General features: G+C 45.8%; 6 protein-coding genes across 6 annotated transcripts; 3 read left to right on the top strand and 3 right to left on the bottom strand.

The window, feature by feature from the left end:
* Window positions 1–5,688: 5,688 nt before the first annotated feature.
* BDW43DRAFT_289370 (putative glycosyl hydrolase) lies at window positions 5,689–8,498 on the bottom strand. The gene has a single exon (XM_032043391.1). The coding sequence runs from the start codon at window positions 8,078–8,080 to the stop codon at window positions 6,254–6,256; it is 1,827 nt and encodes a 608-aa protein (XP_031895961.1). The 5' UTR covers window positions 8,081–8,498; the 3' UTR covers window positions 5,689–6,253.
* Window positions 8,499–9,405: 907 nt separating this feature from the next.
* BDW43DRAFT_315294 (RBM8 family RNA-binding protein) lies at window positions 9,406–10,012 on the bottom strand (the record flags this gene model as incomplete). The annotated part of the gene is made up of 2 exons (XM_032048022.1): window positions 9,406–9,636; window positions 9,740–10,012. 2 exons carry the CDS (start codon window positions 10,010–10,012, stop codon window positions 9,406–9,408), a joined length of 504 nt encoding a protein of 167 aa, XP_031895960.1.
* Window positions 10,013–11,029: 1,017 nt separating this feature from the next.
* On the top strand, window positions 11,030–11,794 carry BDW43DRAFT_315293 (uncharacterized protein; the record flags this gene model as incomplete). The annotated part of the gene is made up of 2 exons (XM_032048021.1): window positions 11,030–11,037; window positions 11,104–11,794. 2 exons carry the CDS (start codon window positions 11,030–11,032, stop codon window positions 11,792–11,794), a joined length of 699 nt encoding a protein of 232 aa, XP_031895959.1.
* A 1,732-nt stretch (window positions 11,795–13,526) lies between these two features.
* BDW43DRAFT_315292 (uncharacterized protein) lies at window positions 13,527–13,922 on the top strand (the record flags this gene model as incomplete). The annotated part of the gene is made up of 2 exons (XM_032048020.1): window positions 13,527–13,532; window positions 13,608–13,922. The coding sequence occupies 2 exons, from the start codon at window positions 13,527–13,529 to the stop codon at window positions 13,920–13,922; spliced, it is 321 nt and encodes a 106-aa protein (XP_031895958.1).
* Window positions 13,923–14,859: 937 nt separating this feature from the next.
* Window positions 14,860–15,936, bottom strand: BDW43DRAFT_315291 (Bax Inhibitor family protein; the record flags this gene model as incomplete). Its single annotated transcript, XM_032048019.1, has 2 exons — window positions 14,860–15,343; window positions 15,410–15,936. The coding sequence occupies 2 exons, from the start codon at window positions 15,934–15,936 to the stop codon at window positions 14,860–14,862; spliced, it is 1,011 nt and encodes a 336-aa protein (XP_031895957.1).
* A 244-nt stretch (window positions 15,937–16,180) lies between these two features.
* On the top strand, window positions 16,181–17,044 carry BDW43DRAFT_196894 (EKC/KEOPS complex subunit CGI121/TPRKB). Its single transcript, XM_032039088.1, has 3 exons — window positions 16,181–16,468; window positions 16,528–16,650; window positions 16,707–17,044. Exons 1-3 carry the CDS (start codon window positions 16,313–16,315, stop codon window positions 17,019–17,021), a joined length of 594 nt encoding a protein of 197 aa, XP_031895956.1. The 5' UTR covers window positions 16,181–16,312; the 3' UTR covers window positions 17,022–17,044.
* Window positions 17,045–17,306: the final 262 nt, after the last annotated feature.

Genomic DNA, 17,306 nt, shown 5'->3' with positions numbered 1-17,306 from the left:
TAAAATAAAATAAAATAAAAATCAAAAATAATAATAATGATAATAATAATATGAGAGAAAAAAATATATAAAATAAAATAAAAGGGACAGTCAGGAATCACTAACCAAGTCACTAGGAATCAATGGAGTAGCGGTGGTGATGGATTTTTGGTGGTAATAATAATTCCTGAAAGTAAAATCAAGACAGGTAAGTGACTAATGACTGATACTATGGAGGTACTTACAGGAGACACTTATCCGTTGGGCAGAAGCAGGTATCGTGGTGGTACCTCTGATGGAGCTGTACGACTCTGATAAGTAGTCCCAGTATTAGTTGTCGTCGTAGTATGATTGCTGGGTCTGTATTACCCTTGATATATTAGTATCAGTATTATTGTTATTATTATTAGTATTTCTCCGTTGAACGAACGATGTATAGTAAGTTGACCCTATTTTCTTATAGGGTGTAGGTAATTCTGATTATTTGACATCTTTTTTTTATATATTTTGATGATGGTATTACCTATAATACTATGTCGATATACCTTACTCTCTCCATACGATCCCTTTCTCCTGATACATGGATTTCGAAACAAAGTTGAGTGGCTCAGAAGACTCGTGGCCGCCACTGGGAACGTATCCTTAAACGGAGGTGTATTGGTATTGAACGACTAACGTGTAATCTATTTTACCCCCGAACTAACTCGTACTTGTTCCATACATCGTCAAGAATTGATGAAAATGTTTCGGTGAGAAGCGCCTGATTGGGATGGCGTGGTTGGGTGGAGGGAGGGGGGTTTGACTTGAACCTTTTAGGGGTTCGGTCCCCTTTAGTTCTTCTGTTAGTTGGAATTTTTAGTTTCCTTTAGTGTACTTTAGTCTGCTTGCTGGGAGGGGTGCACTCCTGGCTGTGGTTCGACAGTTGAGGAACTCCCGTCCCCTTGGAGGGGGCGAATCTTCAACCAACCAGAGTCTCTCGTCGGCGGAATTGGAGGTTGATCCTCATTCACCCACCGCCAGTATGATGATCAGTGAGCAGGGAGAGTAAAAAAGAGAGGGAAAAAAATTAGAAAAAGAAAAAGAACGGAAGCAATAACATTGTTTGACGATATGCTATTAAGGAATTTTGTTTCCTTTTCTTTCCCTTTTTTTTTATTTTCTTCTTGTTTGTGTCTCTCTCGTATCAAATCAATTCTCTCCCTTTTCATTTGTAACCTCACCTGATGGACATTCGGAATAGGATAGACAAGCTAAGAAATCATACTACGGGGACTCCGTATGTAGAACGAATGACTATTTTCTAACTACGTCGCGCTATGTACATACATACTTTTTGTCACGAGTCGATCTTCAATGTATGTCCGCTAAGCGAATGGGCATTCCATGGTCCTTGATATTGGGAACGTCCCGATGTGCCGAGGTGATGGATCATACAGCCACAATGCTAAAAAGTACTATGGAATTGGGGGAATTTCAACCCCGGAGGTCAAAAAGGTCACATGAAATCGCCAAACGTCTTAGAGTAGGCGTGAAAGAGAAATAAAAAAAGAAGAGAAAAGGAAAAGAAAAGAAAGGTCATGCAATGTCAATCGAGAGGCTGCATTTTGATTCACCATCTTTCAGCATGTACATACTACATGGATCATTCCTGGTGGATCACCCAAGGAAAATCTGCCAACTTCCAGGAGAACCTATAAGATTAGAGTATATTGAACCTCCGAAACTTGGTTCCATAATTCATGCCGGCGGAAACTTCACGTCGTAGTACACAAATGTCTCCGGTGACATTCCTTTTCTATATCATCTAGGCTGAAAGCTTACTTTTTTCCTTTTTCTTTGCCAACCCATTGGTAGGTAACACTGTTCAAGTTGTAGAGTGTACCGGATACTCAAAGCGGGAAAGATCCTACTCCGTGTCCACATGGCATGGTGTAAAAGGTGTCAATCTCCTAGAGTCTAAGCTTGTTAGTCCAAACGTTGAACTTTCCCCTTTGGTCCACGAGTCAAACGGCCTGAGAGCAGGGCGATCCATTCCCGTGGGTTCGAGAGTTTTCTGGCGGATCATGTCCGCGAGCGACTAACCAAGCACAAGAGGAGAGAGGAGAAAAAAAGGTGAAACCGGGAAGAGGATGTGCAGGCATGCCGATCCACCGCAAACACCAATCGTCATTCGGAAGGAGGGCGCATTGAAAGGAGGATCGAATCAGAAGGCACCGAATGGAGTTTGCTGATCGTGATTTTGGATAATTGACGGGTTGACATCATTGATGATTGAAAACGGGGTATTTTACTTTTTGAATTTTTCCTTCTTTTATTCATTTTATATAGAATATATCTTCTGACTGGGAGTCAAATGGTTATTCACTACTCAGCATCATTCACCCATGAAAACGGTCAATGCTGACTACAGATGGGGCCTGCAGAGTCCCTAATCCCGTTAAAAGGCTAATACTGGGGGTAATTAAGTCCTAGATAATCGGTATGCAGCATCCTGTCGCTATAGTCAGATCTATAATTCCTAATTCTATTCGAGTAATACCGAGAATAGGTAATGAAAACCTCCCAAAGGATTGGGCGAGGGAAAAAAGCCCTCAATTTCAATAATGATAATTAAAAACGCCCGATGGACGATGGATGCGATCAATTTAGACGTTTCGGGGAAGAATCCGAAATTTCCACGTAAGGTTTAATAAAGTCCAAAAGGCCAAAGGTTAAGTCTGTTCAAGACTTTTTTTTCTTTCTGTGGATTTTACTTTCCCTCTTCCCGAACGGGGAGAAGACACGTCCCCTTACTGGTCACCGTAATATTCTCTTCTTTTTTTTTTTTTTGAACTCGAACGGCAAAGGAATGACGGCACCGCAGACGTCATAGGGTTCAAATCGATTCATGACGTTGTGATAGAGATTCATATTTCAAATATAAAATAGTATTTATTGATACAAAATACATTTGTATAAATAGAATAACATAACATAACATAGAATAAATAACATACTTTATATTAACTTAAGTATTGTATTCCATCCTTTAGCATAGATTGGTTAGACCATGTACTAACTGTGTACGGAGATTTTCTGTTATTTATTCTCGGATCCGACTATTTATGGGACTTGCAGAAGTATCTCTGACCTTTACGAAACCTATGTCCATGTAGTGCTAAGAATACTATTGAATCGATTCGAAGTTTGATGGGCATTAGTATCCATATCCATGCCACGATAAATCCCCTAAGACATGATATAATGGTCCAATATCATGCATTTCACACGGCATCTTATATATTTAGCATCATGTCGATAGCGACCGACAGCAATATTAATAGGACTACCAATTAACCATCAATCAAGATCCTTAATGACCAAGATTATCGCCCAGGATAGCAATGATACGAACTCAAGATCCGACCGCTAAGAAAGTAGCATAATCTAAATAAATAAGAGAGAATTTAAAAAAAGCCCACGATCTATCTCGAAGTTTAATTGCCGCAAGGCGCAAAAAGGGCTGCATAGCCTAAGGCGAGTTGACAAGCATCATCGCATACCGTCGGAGAGGAGCAAAGAAGGCGGAGCAATTGGTCTGAATTAATCCCCTCCCCGTGATACTAAACTACCTATCTACAGTACCTACGCATTTGCAACTCTTTTCGAACTGAGAACAGCATGAGGCTAAATGTTCACCCAGCCGAATCAACTGCTAGCATGAACCAGTGGCAAGTGTTCCTCGAGTCCCCGCATCGCTGAGGTCGACCTTCTGTTGGCGTGGGGAGGGGCGTGTGCTTGTGACCCTTTCTTCCTGTTTATTCATTGCTCCAGAATGACAGTTGTCCATTTGACACCGGATTATTGTAGCGAATTGTAATCCCATCCTTCCACGTACAGACAAAAAAGAAAAAGAAAAAAGAAGGAAAAAAAAAGGAAATTGACACCTAGGCGCTTTTTGGGCTAACCGCACAAGACGCAAGGTTTTCTTCGCCTCTCTCTCTCTCTCTCTCTTCTCCCTTCTGTAGGAAAAGCTATCATTGAATGACCTTGATGGTCAGGATCATTCAGCATCATCAACATTCGAACGGAACCCCTCGGTAAATATTACCATACCGAAACATACAAATGTAACTACACGTATCCACGATACAGTAAGCAAACCACAAAAAGGAAAAAACAAAAACAAAAAAAAGGTACCGCCGTTCATCCGCGTGACCATGTTCCTCTTTCTTTGCTCCACTGATCTTATGGGATCAATCAATCATTCATTCCCGCCACTATAGTCGCGGCCGAAAAGCAAGCAAGAACCAAGACACAGAAGAAGAAAAGAAGAGGCAAATCAACTCCGGTCAGAAAAAATTGCCAACCGCTTATTGTTTGATAATAATGACGAGTAGGTCAAAAATAAGCCATTGTTACTTCCCCCCGCCCCCCGACCATAGCCTCCGTCTGGTCAGTTTGGATCGAATTAATTTCCGCACGTCCAATGCCATATGAGATATTCCTATCCCTGACCTCCTGAATGACGATGATAACTGTCGATCAGCAGTCGGGTCCACACTGATTTGGCGATTGTCATGACCCTCTTTTTTACTTTTTTGTTGTTCCAAAGAAAAAAATTGTTTTCAAATAAAAATCTAAGCGCATTCTTTGCCGCGCTGAAGGTGGAAGTCTAATATCCGATGTTCTGTTCCTGGAGAACGTAGAAGGAAGCCTGAGGTCATTGACCATGACTGATATGATCACTTGATCCATCCCCCGAGTATGATATAATATGACGATTATCATGACTTTCCTTTTTTTACCCCTATGTACCTATCCCTGAGTAAGTCCAACCCCCAAACCCTTTTCTTCTTCGCGAAAGGGCCTAAAAAAAAGTAAGATGCCTACATCATAGATAGATAGAAAACTAAACTAAACCCCAAATAACAATCAAATAACTTAAACCCATCAAACCTTGACCCAGATAAACGCTCCGGCACTAGCTGCATGTGGCTTCAGGGAAAACCCTCCTGCCATCCAGCCTGACCAGGGTCATCCTTGGCAAATCGGCATTTTTGCCAAAATGCCATTTCCTGATGGATTTATTTTCTTTCTGCAAAACAAATTACAGTAAATCGCTTTTTTTGCTCTTACCTTTAAAAAACGGCCTAAAATAAAAAATATTGTCTCCAGAGGATTGGGACGGGGCTTCTCAGTGTGGGTAGAAAGTGTATGTAGACTAGGGGGAGTTAATGTGTTTTGAACGATTGGATGGCGTCTTCGTTGGCTCTAGGGGGATTCTAGCAGTGGGGGGAGGGAAATAACTTGTTCCATGCGATAGGTTGTGTTGTCAATGTTCGGGGGTTTATTGTTTGGTGTGTGTGACTTAGGGATGTACTACTTAGTATGTACTTGCTGGGTACCTAAACATTGTATGGAGTTATTTGTAGTTACGATATGGCCCGTGTGGTAGTACCTGATGTACCCTATGGGGGCCTGTTATTGAATTGGCCATTGACGCCCCCCATACGTACAGACATAGTACAACATACCTCTTACAGAATCTGGTTATATAGCGAATCTGATGGGGGTTGGGTTTATTTTTGGTTTCGGCCGAATACACTCAGACAGGCCGGTTTAGGTTGGGAGAGAAAGTAAAAGAGAAAGAGAAAGAGAAAGAGAAAGGTATGTACAATTACATACCTACAAACCTATACTTTTACACATACATGCCCAAAAGAAAAGAGTAAACGAAACATCTCCCTCCATTCCCCTGCAAACCCCATACTTTGATCCCCGCCATGGATGACTGTCGGGCACGCTGTCCTTGCTCCGGAACAAGACTGTGCTTCCGAGATGCAGGCTGGGCTGGGTTATGTGTATGTATGAGTATGTACTATCATCGACCCCGGTTGTTGGGAACGGGCTCGTATGTGTGCAGGTTGACTATATACTGTAAATCCTCTAGTAGGGGAATTGTTTACCTTGCTTGGAACTAAGGTTTGCCGGCAGGAGATCGGGTGATCAGAAAGAGTTCTACTGGGTCTCCCTTGATCATAAGTGGGTTCATGGATGAGGAAGAATGCAAACACGTCTTCATTGGACCAATACTTAGCAAGAGAAAACTTGCTCATGACTTCAATCCTTTCCGCCTGGGAGAAACCAGCCCTTGCGCTGGCTCCGCTGGCCAACACCGTCAACGCCAGATGATATAACTCAGGCCAAACGCCAAACATAACCAATAGTAAGAATGCTCCAAAATAATTTTATACAACGCAGTACGGCAATTCTTCCCACCTAGCAGCCAAATTTAGGCAGCATTGGATTCGGATGCAGTCAGTTTCCACTGGTACAAGGCGCGCAGGACAGATACACCTCCTGATTGCGTCTCCACCGTCCTCCCGCGCCCTCGGTCGTTATAGTCCGTCTGGTGTAGGCCAAGAGTAGCTGCATCGCCACTTAAGCGTGTCTGCCCGGGTACAGACGCCGGATAGATGGGTCTTTCCTGCCCGAAGTTGGGACCCGCTAGTGGAGGGGATGTTCCTTGATGAGTGTGGTCGCCGTAATTCCGGTAGTCAATCGCATCGGGAGGCAGGGGACTCTGGAAGGTGACAGCGTGATCAAGCTCGCCGTAACGCCTGCCCCACCACATGCCAAACTTGCCGTCCTTGTCTCGAGTCATCAGAGCGGCCTCAGCATTGTGTTCGATCCAAGGCCCATACGTGCGACACTGTGCTTGATGCCAATCATGGATGTACTCCCAATCGCTGCCGGGTCCCGTCGTCCGATTTGCGCTATCCAGAAATCGCTCCTCCTGCGGCCGTATGGGCCGACAGAACTCCGCGAGATGATTAAAGAAGATACCTTTGAACGTTTGTCCGTCTTGAGAACAGCTGCCAGCGGAGTCGCATGCCTCCTCCAGAACGCCTCCGCGACCGAGGCCTGCCCATTCCTGGCTCGTCTTGTTGTGCCACCCCGTGGCATTGACAACGTTACGGACAAGTTGATGTCCATCGGACAGGTATTGCCATGATGCAGTGGCCAGCCAGAGGCCCCTCAGCCCGCTGAGGATCACCCCCTGGTTATACGTGTATGCCATCTTGTTCAGGACGTCACACTTCCGGGTGCCGGGCTCCTCAGTGCTCCTCCACCCACTGATATGGAAGCCATCCCCATATAGTCCCCCGGCCCCCGTCATATTCGAGGCGTTGAGCCATTTATATCCCTCGATAGCAGCCTGCAGATGAGCAGGGTGGTGAGGGTAACCGTCCGACCACGTGTGATCGTCAACACCATTTGGAACAAATGGTGAATCAATTACATCACCCGGGAAGTAGAGATACATCCCAATGCTAGCAGATATATACAGTTCGTTCGTTATAGCATTCTTGTAGGGCGCTAGGCGCGGATTCCAAATCATCCCGCCCCCACAGAGAGAAATATCCCATCCACCGGACGCAAGACCATGGAAGATTCGAGCTCGATGAGCTGCGGGCTTTCGGAACTGAGCCCCATGCCAACGGTGGTTTTTAGTCAGATCGGACCCTGAAGGCCCATCAAAATGTAGATCCGAGTGCAACACCTGCAGCTTCAGGTTCTCTAGCCAGCCCAACACAACCCACAGCATGTCGTCGTAGGCCTGGTTTCTCACCGAAATCGCATCCTCGCCGAAGTAGAAGGTTACAGTCTGGTCAAAGAAGTGATTGATCAGATTCTCAAATGTTAGAGGGCGATGCTTGATGGTTGAGCTATCATCCGAGAATATCTCAGACAACACGTCCTCTGTGGAGGACGTCAATGATGCGAGGGAGGCCGAGAGATGTGTGCCAATAACCGCAGCCGTCCAATCGATGCTAGTGGGCCAAGTGCCCTGCCATAGTTCAAAGTAGGCATCCTGCATTACATTCAAGGCATTCAGCAAATCCTGCTGTGTGCGGCCAACGGATTCATTCAACTCGGAGGGCAACTCGGAGGGAGACAGGGTTGAATGCCTTGATGATGCCGCAGGTGCATCAACCACAAGCGGTGCATCGGGCAGTGGCGCTAGAACATCCTGCGACCGAAGCGCCCGCGCCTGGGTATGAGACAGAAGGAGAAGTATATAAATGAATCTAAAGATGTATGAGAATGTTGCCATGGTTTCTGTAATCTATATATTTCCGTTCCTGAAACCCAATGTGCTAAAAAGAGTATTATAAGAACAGGTAATCAACGTAGGGATAGCCAATTGATAGGGGCCTCGAAGTTGAGGAACCCCCAACTCGTTAGAGATGCCTCTTCTAATTTGATATGTAGAACACCGGACGGGACGATAGCTTGTAAAAGAAGGGCAGAGAGCGTCCTGCGTCCAATTGAGTGAAAGGAGAATGAAATGTGAAAAAAAGGAATTTAGCTCATGGTTCTCCCTGCTGTACGACGATGTCGTGCCATTTAAATTGGTCAAGAAAGACAGAATGAACAAGTGCGGGGAGGGAAGTCATTAACTAATAAATCTGGGAAAGTGCGGGCGAGTTCTTATACCCCCTTCTTGGACCCTTGGGAATGCCACCTTCTCCAACTTACTATCATTTTGATGCGTTTCACTCTGGCTACAACAGAACTATGAAAAAAAAAAAAAAAAACCAGAATCCACTATAGTCCATTTTCAACCTTCTTGCGAAACGCTTGTCGTCTCTTGGTATTGCATCACGCGTGCGACTAGAGGTCGGTCATGAGTCCCTCAAAGAGTCTTCTGATGTCTCTTTCGTGGGATTCTTAATTTGATATGAGCATTATTCCACGTATCACATACCAGAATAGCAAAAATGGCGACGGGAAGCATTACACTCTAGCTCAACTCTACAGGGCCGCGGATCAGAAGACCTATTAACACTGCATGCGCTGTTTGCAACTACACCCCAGCAATACGCCGGAACGCTACCACGGAAGGATTGGAGCTGAGGGCAAGTAAGGTAACATGAAAGAGCCATATATCATTTGCATCGCATGTGTTTATCAGGTGAGATCATCTAGCAGCCAAATTCTGGTTATCCTAGTCCTGCAATTTCAAACAACTCATGTTTTTCTGTACCCCAAGTTAGCAAGCGATCACATATCATCTTGAAGCGCACAGTCGTACCAGATATCTATTAGATCATGACGCCAGCATGTATCTTCTTGGATAGCCATCCCGTCGGAAGATGACCATGTAACGGCCCCACAGGAGATAATGCCGGCCACGAACACATTAACCTTAAGAATAGATGCTCACCGCGACGGTGTGTAGAAAGAAGCTGGAACCATAACCAACATCTTCATGATTCTCAAACGTGGCATACCCTCATAGGAAAAACCAAGGTAGAATGAACTGGAGAGTAGTAGACGACAGGAAAGAAAAGTAGAATGAGGCTATCTCAAGCCACAGATATCGGAAAGGGTTGAAAGGGGAAAGAAAATCGACAAAGCATTTTTAAATAGCAACATTTATTCCCTATCATCCGCGCCGGGACTGCGGCTCCTCTCGCGACTCCGGCTGCGGGCTCGTCCACCACGGCCACCACCCCTTTGCCCACCGGCCTTGCCTTTGTTCGAGGGAGGCGGCCGGACGAATGCGTAATCGACTTGAATTGTTTGATCGAGCAGTTTGGTACCATTCAGGTTCTTGATGGCTTCAGAAGCTTCGGGGAGAGTGGAATATTCAATCAAGGCGTATCCCTGTTGCCATCCACGATCAATAATTTGTCATTCCAATCCCATAACGGCCGCGACGATAGACAGACGACGCAACTGAAGCAAAACAAAATCCATATCAACCCACCTTGACATAACCCGTCCGACGATCGAGGTTCAAGTTGAAGTTCTTGATTTCTCCATACTCGGCAAACAGATCGGTGACATCTTCCTCCGATGCTTCTTCATGAATGTTGGTGACAATGACGATCCATCCTTCGATACTGCGCACTGCAACAGCCCCGGCCTCTGTCCGTGGTTCGAAGCCGCCGCCGCCAGATTGCGCCGGGGTCTCTTCCTGCTCCTGCTCCTGCTCATGCTCATGCGAAACTGGTGGGTCAACTTCCATTTCTCCGGACATGGTGACGATAGAGATGCGAAAATTAATATGGGCTATAAATCGAGAAAGGTTGCCTCGGCGAAAAAAAAAAATCACAAAGGGAGTTCCGGCTCGAAGAGGTCGTCTAACACTGCTTTGGATCGCGAGAAGCTTTGGAGCAACTTGCAGGCGCCGGTTCGCAGTGTGCTTATGTAAGCGCATGTTATCAGCCCTGATCGATGGGAACTATGGCTACAATACTACGGCAACTTTATGGCAAGAGGCAATGGACTTTATGGTGCCTCTCAGATCCTGTTGGATTTATGGTATCTATGGGCTAAGGGTAGGTCTCAGGATGTAAGTGATAACAGTCTACAGCCGATGTGTCTCCAAATGAGTAGTCCATAAGCACATCCTCTTCAATGTCTAGTACTCTTAAATGAACTAAGGAAGAAGCATACATACAATGTCATTGTAATATTCTATCCTTTGAAATACCTGTACAGATGTGTAAGAAGCAATGAGGGAGTCAAGTGTCTATTGCGTAGACTATGAATGAAGGTCTAACATAGGGAACAGAACATAGGATGGAGAATATTGAAAACTGACCTCCTTGATCTGTGCACCTCAAGCTATACCGAGAAGCTTCTATATACTAATACATGCTCTATGCTTCCAAGTGATATCAACAAAATTGTCCTCAGTGGTCACATAGTCCAGAGATCTCTTAGATTTGTGTCTCTCATGAATCACCAGAGCAGTCCTTGGTCAGTGCCATAAAGACACTGGTGCAAAGCGGCAAATAGAGGATCATAGTGCACTGCTGCTAGGGTGCAGGTATTCACTGACATTTCCTTTTTGCCCTATGTTTACCTTTCAATGATTGAGCAAGTAGTGCATGAGTGAATAAGAACCCAGCTACCTTTTATTGATTCTGTGTTTCTACTCTACTATCTCATTACGCGATGCACCGCTCCCAAACAGTTAGCTTCATGATAATATCCTTACTTCCAGAAGGAAGGACATTCTCGTTGAGGTCCTCAGAACCCTAAAGCTAAGATGCGTTGGTAAGCTTTAAGCCCTTACCATGCAAGACATTCAGGCTCTGACAATGCTTTCTTCTGCAAATCTAGTGATGATCCAGAATGTGGTTGTCAGCCTTACCCCAGAAAGAACAGAAAGGTGGAGGTGGTCTTGTATGGTGACGGGCCTGAGCAATACCGTCCCCTCAACCAGCCAGGCACAAGTATCGATGTGATTTTCGACCCGATCGGGAAAGCGATGATCTTACGCGAGATAATCATTGATCCAACGAGGAAACACACATTCTGGAACTATAGTGTGCAACTTGACGCTGCAAACATGCACTTCGTGAACCTAGAAGGACTCGCCGATGGCTCTCTCATACTCTCCGTCCGGATACGAAGCTCAGCTTGCACTGTGAGAGGTAGCAAGATGTCGGTGAAGGAGAAGATCTCTGGATTCACGCCTCCCCGTGTCCAAAGTAAGTTGTATAACGACCTGTACTGTTGCGACTGGCCACGACAGCGTCTGCAACTATTTCTACCCGAAGAGCGGCTGGTGGAGTGGAAAACCGTGGCATTGATTGTCAAATCCTTTGGAAGAATCACCGCAGATCAGTGGTCTGACATGGTGTGGATGAAGGATAGACCATCTGTAGCGGGATTAAATTGGAGAGCCATTGAGGACATCAAGATCGACGAGAAGAAATTGACTCATTTAAAGGCTAAAGGGAAGCAGAACCACGCTGTCGCCAAGGAGAACAAAATTACTTTATTGCAACAGGACTCTGCATTTGCCTGATGCGTTAATTCGCGTGAGGAACATACAAAGGCACATACACTCACAAGAAGCTGCTGGTGTCCAGCTCGTTTACTGGCGGCGAAGAATATTGCCTCGAATATCATAGTTTCTCAAAAGAATTCAAGTCAGATCATCCAGGAGAAGAAGAGGCCAAGGTTAGAGCGAATGAAGGGGACTGCAGACAAGCATCCAGACAACTTTGCTATATCCAATATCTCGATAATCAATGAGGCCTTAAAGCGGAAGGATCAAACAAACCCTTTTGAAAGATATAAACTTACCTTCCCGACTCAAGTGAATAAGATCCATGAGAGCTGCCTTTACTCAGGCAATTGATGTTGGACTTTCTTTCTTCAGCTACCTCTACTGGACAATATAAACTATGCAGGTACCTAGAGATTTGATATAACAAATCAGCATCATGTTTGTATGTAGTAGGCTAATATGAAGGACTGATGAGATCGTTTATAGACTAACAGATTCATTTCATTTCATGTCTTTCACTACGTTTCGTATACTAGTAGTTGTCACATTCCCCCCCCCCCCCCAATACACTCTGTCAATCAGTTCGTAGGCGACATATCCTCTTCATCAGACCCTATCAGCCTTCTGTTCATTCTATTATTATTCATTTGCCTCAGACCCTGTGTGGTATCTACCTACTACAAATAATCAACTGTTTTCTTTCCCATCTCCCTTCAGTCCTTCAGTCATTGCAGCAAGATGTGGTTTATCCACAAACTGACACAAGGGCTTTGTGTCATTTTACTTCTTAGCCTGCTCCTATAGGTTGAATCAGCCGATACAAAAGCCTGGAAGTCACGATCTATCTACCAAACAATGACAGATTGCTTCGCGCGCACGGATGGCTCCACAACTCAAGCCTGCAATGCAACAGAATGTCTATACTGTGGCGGAACCGGGAGAGGAATGATCTACCACCTCGACTACGTCCAAGGCATGGGTTTTGATGCGGTGATGATATACCCAGTTGCCAAGAACGTTGAAGGGCGCGTCTCGTATGGAGAAGCCTACCATCGCTACTGGGTCAGGATATGTATATACTCAACCCGCACTTCGGAACCCATGAGGACCTACTAGATCTGAGCAAGGCTCTGCATAATCGTTGTATGCTTCTCATGATGGATACTGTCATTAACAATATGGCCTATATTGCCAATGGGAAGAATCGTGAGTATAATAATGGATTATACTACTCTCTATCCGTTCAATGACTCCAAGTATTTCCACCCCTAATGCAAGATCACAGACTACAATGATTACCCTCTTGCTCAAAAATGCTGAACCGGTGATAATATCGTTCCTCTCCCTGACCTGAAAACAGAGGATAAGGAAGTCTAGAAGATGCTGGAAAAGTGGATCCAAGAGACAACGTCAATCAACATACTCAATCGACGGCCTACGTCTCGACGCAGCAAAGCATATAATACCTGAATTCCTACCTCTTTTCCAAAAAGCAACAGGAGACGCCTTCATCACAGGCGAAGTATTCGACAAGTCAGTGCAGAGGACCTGCAGCTATCAAGCCCACCTCCCAAGCACGCCCAACTATCCCATCTACTTCTCCATGCTAGACGCCTTCACACGAGGTAATACAACCGTCCTACCAGGCCAAGTCGAAATCATGAAACACAACTGCCGCGACGTGACAATCTAGACGACATTCTCAGAGAATCATAACATCGCCCGGTTCGCCAGCTTCAAAGAGAATATGAACGTAAGCAAGTCCCTTCACCCTTCACCCTCACGACTCCCTCCCAATCTCCCATATACTGACCAAAGACTAATTCAGGTAGCCAAAAACGTCCTAATCTTCACAATCCTCTTCGACGACATCCCAATAATCTACCAAGGCCAAGAACTGCACTTCTCCGGCGCCCATGACCCCGATGACCGCGAAGCCCTCTGGCTCTCCAACTACGACACCAACGCACCGCTTTACAAACTAATATCCACCCTCAATACAACCCGAAAGCGCCTCCCGCGTCGATCTAGAGTACTTAAACACGCCCACCCACCCGATCTTCAAAGGACTCAGCGAGATGGCCCTCCGAAAGGGCTGAGAAGGCCGCCAGACAGTTATGGTTCTGTCGATGCAGGGGACTAACAGTGGCGCCTACACCATCCGAATGACGAACAGGTACCAGCCCTCATATATCGTCATTGATGACGATACTTACAAGATTAATGATATGGGGGAGCCGAGGGTGCTTTTCCCAGTGGATCTGAGATGCATGGCAGTGGGCTTTGTGAGCTTGATCGTGCTAATGTTTCATCGGAGGATTTTATGAGGAGGCCTTTGAATGATCCTGTGTCTGGTGGGGGTTTTTGCTGGGGTAGTAGGCGGGTGGGATGGTCTGCTTTACGTTCTTTGGGTTGCTTTGTCTGGTTATGTTTGTATTGGGATGGATTGATGGCACAGAGTGAAAAGTATTGATCTTGACGGTACGTACTTGTTTAAGAGCGTTGTTCTTTGTACATTGCTGCAGATCCGTATGGTTCTATGCCAGCGGGATAAATAGCTTACACATAAGGGGAACAAATCGATGGAAGATTGGAGATGAATGAAGTATGGCAAAGACGATGACTCAAAAGGAGAATTTTTTTTTTTTAATAAAAAGAGAAAATAGTTTAATGTTTTATAATGATATAAAGGTCTTATCTGTGAGCGGAGATATTCCTTCCATCTCTAGATGCTTGGCTGCAATCCAGATATCTCTGTTGGGCCATATGCCTTAGTTAAAGAATCAGTTCGCTGACCCGATAATTCAGCAAAACTGGGTTAAAAGCGCCACGCAAAGCAAGTCATATATGTAAAACAACCGATGGGCAGCAGTTAGCCCATACGAATATAGTACAAAAGGAGGTCAACAAATTGAGCAAAGAAGCAAGACCAGGTCGAATCCACTTTCCTCCAAGATTATCATCCAGCATAATGACTTCTCGTTGTTGAGAGAGATGAAACGTTTCATCTCATATTAATTGGGACCTGGACATGGACCAAGATTTGATCTAAATGTTCAGGTATGAGCTGGTCTGGTAGCTTATTTCCGGTTGTTACGCTGCATGGCCAAGATCTGGACCATACGAATGAAGATGTTGATGAAGTCCAACTCGAGGCTGATGCTCTCGTTGACAACATCCCTCCGGATAAGGCCACTCTCAGCCATACGAGAGTGGTGCAGGATCTTCTGTACGTCATAGAGAGTGAAACCACCGAAGACAGCGAGGCCGCCATACAGCCAGAGCCTCTCAGACCACATCAAAGTGCGGGTGGCAGTAGCGGGGAGGACGAGAGGAGCGAGACCAGAAAGAGCGACGATGGTTACACCGGCAAGCAGAGGAGCACCCAGGTAGAGGTATTTGTCCTGCTTAGCGGTAGCACCGACGAAAGCAATAGAGCCCATCATTCCGACAGTGTAAAGACCAGCGCGGGCAAGGAGAGCGGGGTGCATGAACATCAAGGGCGACAGAAGGGCAGCCTGGGTGACATTGAAAGCGGCCCAGAGACCATACTTGGCCAGGTAGCTGGGTGTAATGTTAGCCATGTTTTCTCCACACCAGAGACCAAATTACTAGGACCAAAATACTTACTTGTCAGGAGAAGTGTAGTAAGTACCATACATCGTTCCGATGCTTCCAACCAAGCCGAGACCAGTAACAAGCCAAGGGTTCATGGCCATCAAACGGTATGACCATCCGTTCATGTGCAAAGCTCTAGCAGCAATACCGATAATAGCGATACCAAGTCCAGTGTGCATAAAAGTGTCGTTCAGATAGCTGCGCTCGTAAGGAGCCATGCCACCGTCCTCTCTCGTTTCGCGGTTGAAGATCATGTTGGTTGCCAGAATTGTTCCACCAACGATGGCTGCGCCATACAGCAGCCGCTGGGTGAGATTACCCTGAGTGGGATTGTAAGTCTGTTGCATGTAGGTACGGCGGAAGGCATTTTGGAAGGTCTGTCTAGACTTCGCAAAGATGGAGGAAGTGGCGGGGCCGACCGGCTTGGATGGAGATAGCTTGAAGGTAGAGTTGGAAAAGAATCTAGTCGTGTTTACATTTTTGGGGACCTGACGGAGCGCCGTTGGTACGGCGAAAGGACGCCGTAGAAAGAACGCCATGATGGGGATGGGAGATGGATAATGATTGCGGGTTCGAAGATGAAGATGGCAGCGGCTCTTGGAACTATTTAAAAGCCGCGGGCCAGTGATATCAGCCACTCAGGCTTGGCTTGGCTTTGGAATGTTTGTCTGCTTACTGATTTTCTACGGCTGCCTGAACGTTCGAGAAGTGCAGTCACGTGGGGTAATTGATTAGTAACGGGGTTTTCGGCGATAACTAACTAAAAAGTCCGTAGTGGGGGAGGGGAAATCGATACGGACTACATATCACCGGGCCTTCTAATCGAACAAGGAAGAATTGAATTGCCTTGCCCTATTGGTGGTGTCCACGGACTTACACAGCTATACTGACATCGCACATATCCCTCAGTTCACCATGGCTTCCACGTTAGAGACCATTAGATTGCCCCATCTTCCTTCTCTGCCGGTGCATGTAGCTCTCTACCGTGACGTTCAGAATGCTCCTTTTCTCCGACAACAGCTCATCTCTGGGAACTCGGACTTTGAATATGCATTTATCGACGCAAGTATGGTATGCCATTGACATCTGGAAAGCTTGCTTTAGAGGTTCTTGCTCTAACCACAACATAGGTTCTCTCGAGAGCGCACGTCTTCTCTGCAATCTTCAGAGCAGTAAATGATTATCTCAGCGAGCGTCTTAAATCTCGTAACGTCCATTCGGAGATTGTTTTCTCTTTCAGTCCCACGAACAATGTAAGTTTACCTCGGGAGCTCATAGCGCAAGGGTTGCAGGAGCTGACAGCTTGTAGATCGCCGATACTTTCCGGAAGTTTGGCATCAGCGATTCTACAAAAGATCTACTAGTGGTAAAGCTGTCTACATCACCAGAAATCACCCATGATTCAGTAGCGGCACATCTGGCGCAGTCTGTTGAAGGCTCGCATATGTCCTTCAATGATGAGACTCTATCGGAGATTGCAGATGTTGCTAAGATCAAGAAGGCTTACAAGTTGGGCGCATTACCCTCTGCTCCTGTGGGCCAAGTGAACGGCGCCAGCAACGCTGAAGCGCTACGACTTGAAAATTCCGTGATCGGTGCCATTGCCTTACGTGGAGCGACTTGATTATTATCTGTTCTTGAAAATCGATCTTGGCCCTTTGACACCCTCTTAGCGGTCCTGGACCGAGCTACTTTCAGGTAAATAGGCCTCATTTCGCCCGATTGATTCAAGCGAGACTTTCTGGGCTCTGGCGCCGAGCAAAATGTGGCCAGGCTGAGGTTTGTGGATACAGGATCCACTAAAAGCACAATTTTCAGCGACCGCCCCTTTGCCACAGGTGCAGATGACCTCATGGCTCTGAGCCATATATGTTAGTTATGCTATCAATGACTCAGTGGTGTATATGCT

This window comes from Aspergillus alliaceus, assembly GCF_009176365.1.
Source record: "Aspergillus alliaceus strain CBS 536.65 unplaced genomic scaffold BDW43scaffold_56, whole genome shotgun sequence".
Classification (NCBI taxonomy): Eukaryota; Fungi; Ascomycota; class Eurotiomycetes; order Eurotiales; family Aspergillaceae; genus Aspergillus; species Aspergillus alliaceus.
Note: the sequence above shows the minus strand (reverse complement) of the source record. Positions and strands in the feature narration are given on the sequence as shown.